Below are 3728 nucleotides of genomic sequence, written 5' to 3' on the forward strand. Positions count from 1 at the left end.
AGGTGGAAATGTTCAACATAAAAATAAATGAATAAAAATTTTTAACCATTAGCATACATAAAATTGGGAGTATGGAGGAAAGAATGTTGAAAACAGAATTATGGGAATATACTTGATCTATATGTATGTACAAATATGCCACCGTGAAAATTCTGTATAATTAATGTGTATCAATTTTTAAAAATTTACCATCTTTTTTAATTTTTAGAAGTTCATTTTTTTATTTATTATATTCATTAACACTAATACTTGTTCTGTTTAGATTTATATTTTTTTGAATAGCAGTACTATCTGTATATATATATTTTTAATTGATTTCTTTTTAGTTATATGTCACATTGATTTCTTAAGCATATAAAATATGCCACATTTATTTGCTTAGTTTTCTATTCATTATAATCACAAATGATTGTGATTGTAATCCCAAACCCTGCCTCCTAGTCATTGAAGGACGTCAAGAGTAAATGATAGACAAATATGACACATTGTTCTATATGTCCAGCATGTACTTCCCATAACATTCCAAAGTTTGGCCTAATATTAAGTTGCTACTCTTATTAATTTTAATATTTATTATTTAAGTATCAGCCATCTTGACTCTTATTCAATCTGGACACAACTTTCCCTTCATAAATGAATTCTTTGTATGCATCCCCTTTTCTCAGGTTCATATTCATAAAGCTGTTCTTTTGGCTTCTTTTCTATTTCTTTCATTCCATAAGGGCACACTGAAAAACTGTTTATTCCCACCATATTCTCTCAATGTTAATTCTATAAATATATCTCATCTGTTGCTATCCTTGTTTTCTACTATAACCTGGTAGCCTTATTTCTTTCTAGCATGTTTGTCATCATGGAAGATGATATGTAAAAAAAAATGCAAAGAATTTTTTTTAAAAAAATACATTACCTTTGAATCAGGTGACGGAATGGAAGGACAATCATTCTTTATTCTGATTGCCTGCACAAGTGTGGTTTCAACTACTTCCTTCTTTGATTGGTAGGTTTACTGTTGACAGGTAAGTTTCCACTCTTTTGGTTCCCAATGTCATATTTTACTTCTGACGGTAAAAACATAATAAACAGTATATAAAATTCTGTAATTTTTTTAGTAGAATCTTTTTTATTCAGAAAAAAACAAAACCAAAAAAAAAAGAACAAAAAATCCAAAACACAAAAAAAATGAGAAAAAAATTTTTCCAACCACACACAGGAGGAGTATGGGTAAGGGGGAGGTATCTTTCCATCCAGCCCCGGCCCAGCCCCAGCCCCAGCCCGTGGTTTTGGCAGCAATAAGGGATGTGGGGTAATGGCCCAAAAAATAAAAATGGTGTCTGTGTATGGGAAGGAGGAGGTGCAAAAGCTGTGGGGAGTGGTGAGGGAAGGGACAGAAGAGGTCAGTACTGGGCATACCGCAGGTGGGAAGCCATTTCATAACATTTCTTGTTGATCAAACCACCGTGGACACCTTCTTTGCCCATCAGCAGGACTAGCGTCTTGGCAGTCATGGTGACAGTGACATTGAAGGTGGGGGCTCCACCGGTGCTCTTGGTACGAAGATCCATGGTAAATTCCCCATCCTGCAGCAGTGAGTCCCGGATCACAGAACATTTCTGGCCCCCAAGTGTCAGCCCATTCACGAAAAAACTTGACCGGTCTTTGCCAACCAGGACACCAACCTCAGCTGGCGTAATGTTGACGAAGGTTTTCCAGGGGACGGCGGCCCAGACGGAGGGCGAGTCCTTGTAGCCCACGATGGCCGCGACCTGACAGGTCCCGTCTGCCATAAGGTTGTCGATGTAGGCGTTCCACCCGGCCATGGCGCTGCTGCTGGGACTGCTCTCGGAGCTGCTGCTGGGGCCGCGGGCTGGGCTCGGGCTGCCTCGGACTGGCGGGCGGGGGAAGGCGGAGAGCTCGGGGCTCGGGGCACGCGCTACCATCCGGACCGCAGCTCTGCTAGCTGTGCAGCAGCCCTCGCACCGCCACTTCCTGCTCTTCCCCCCCCTCTGGATTTTTATTTGCAAAGGCGGTAGGGGCAGGACCTGCTCCCCATTCTCTCCCTCCCCCCGTCTGCCCAGATACCTAACTTTGCAAATGCAATTTTAAAAATCCCTCCCCCTATTGCAAAATTTGCAGAGTTCGATGGAAAGCTATGAAAATGGCTGGGGGTGGGGGGTGGCGGGGGAAAAGACAAGATTAGGTCTTGCCCCAGTCGGCATTGACTACAAACTAGACTTTGGTATAGGGGAAAGGGGTGAGCCAGAGAATGTAAAAGAGAAAGGAGGAATAATTAGCAAAATGCAAATTGAGCAAATTAAAGCGAGTTCGGGGAACCCAGGGTTAAACAGAACGACTCCTCTTTCCCCCACCTCCTCCGAAGGGAAGGAACGGCCAAAATTCTGTAATTTAAAGTCAATAAGTATCAGAATTTCAGGCAGTCTTCAAATATCTTACCATTCTTCATGGATTGTCTGGAAGCTTCAATTAATTCTTTTCCTTCTTCTGGGATGTTCTAGGAAGAAAAAAAAAATAAAATATAATAAGAACCAAAGTTGACAAAGTAATTAATGTTCTCCACTACTGCAGGTTACAACAGAATAAGCATTCTGATGTATACTCAAACTAAAATTCTCTCACTAATGGGGTAAGGATTATGAGCCATGACAGAGATATCTCCAAAATGTCACTCCCCTTGTCTCCAATTGATTTTTACACAAATACTGAAATACATTATACTATTTTTAAGTTGAATGTTATAGAATAAAAATCATATCCATATTTATTTAGAATACTTTTGAAAAAGACTAACAATATGAGAAATTTTAGGTAATATTTTAATGTGTTTTTATGACTTAATATTGGCATGAATTACCTCTTGAGGGGAAAGCTCATAAGACATGAGCTTTTAGAGTATCAAAGATGATTGACTGTATTCATAAACAGTATAAGTTTTGTCCATCTTATGTGTTAAATAGCTAAAGATAAATGATTATACAAATTTTGCTGCTTTCAAAAGAAAGAGAAATGACAAAAACCATCTTCTGGGGTGATATCAATGAATAAAAACCACACAGAGTTACTAAACAGAAACACTAACTCAATAACCAAACCAAAGTGACAGAAATGGCACAATGAAAAGACACTGAAGAATGTTTTCTGCAGGGAAAATTAGGCATTAGAGTAGGTTATTGTTTTAGAAAGGGATATATATATATATATATTCTTTTTATTCCAGTACCTTCATATAATTAAATTAACAAAACAATAAGATATAAAACAATACAATATCTCTTAATAAACCAGGTGGTGCTGCTAACCACATCACCAGGTTTGCTTGACATAGGTAACAAAAGACAGTGGAATATGTTGTTTTTTAAAGGATAAGCAAGAAGGAAGAAACTACAAATTTTCATCTGAAGTCCAAATTTAAACTCAAATTTGGAGAAGGCTTGGAGGATATTGTTGTTCCTACTAACACATTTATGACATTACTCTAACTTGTTTATTCTTCCTTTATAGCACCAATTTGAGATAACTTGCTCAAAACTTTCACATCCAACATATTAATAGAGAATGAAAAATTAAAGCATATTTTTGAATTCAATATACTTAATTACTAGTTATCTCATGCATATTATATTACATATGACGTTTCAGCAAGTAGACATTTATTTTATCCACATTTACTCATGTTCAACAAAGTATATAACACCAATTGCTAGAAATAG

At 37.4% G+C, this 3728-nt stretch overlaps 1 protein-coding gene across 1 annotated transcript; it reads right to left on the reverse strand.

Moving 5' to 3' along the window:
- Positions 1-1261: 1261 nt before the first annotated feature.
- Positions 1262-2479, reverse strand: LOC144252881 (profilin-1-like). Its single transcript, XM_077794942.1, has 2 exons — positions 2455-2479; positions 1262-1888 (listed from the first exon to the last, which is right to left on the reverse strand). Exons 1-2 carry the CDS (start codon positions 2462-2464, stop codon positions 1398-1400), a joined length of 501 nt encoding a protein of 166 aa, XP_077651068.1. The 5' UTR covers positions 2465-2479; the 3' UTR covers positions 1262-1397.
- Positions 2480-3728: the final 1249 nt, after the last annotated feature.

The sequence above is a fragment of the Urocitellus parryii genome, unplaced genomic scaffold (assembly GCF_045843805.1).
Source record: "Urocitellus parryii isolate mUroPar1 unplaced genomic scaffold, mUroPar1.hap1 Scaffold_62, whole genome shotgun sequence".
Classification (NCBI taxonomy): domain Eukaryota; kingdom Metazoa; phylum Chordata; class Mammalia; order Rodentia; family Sciuridae; genus Urocitellus; species Urocitellus parryii.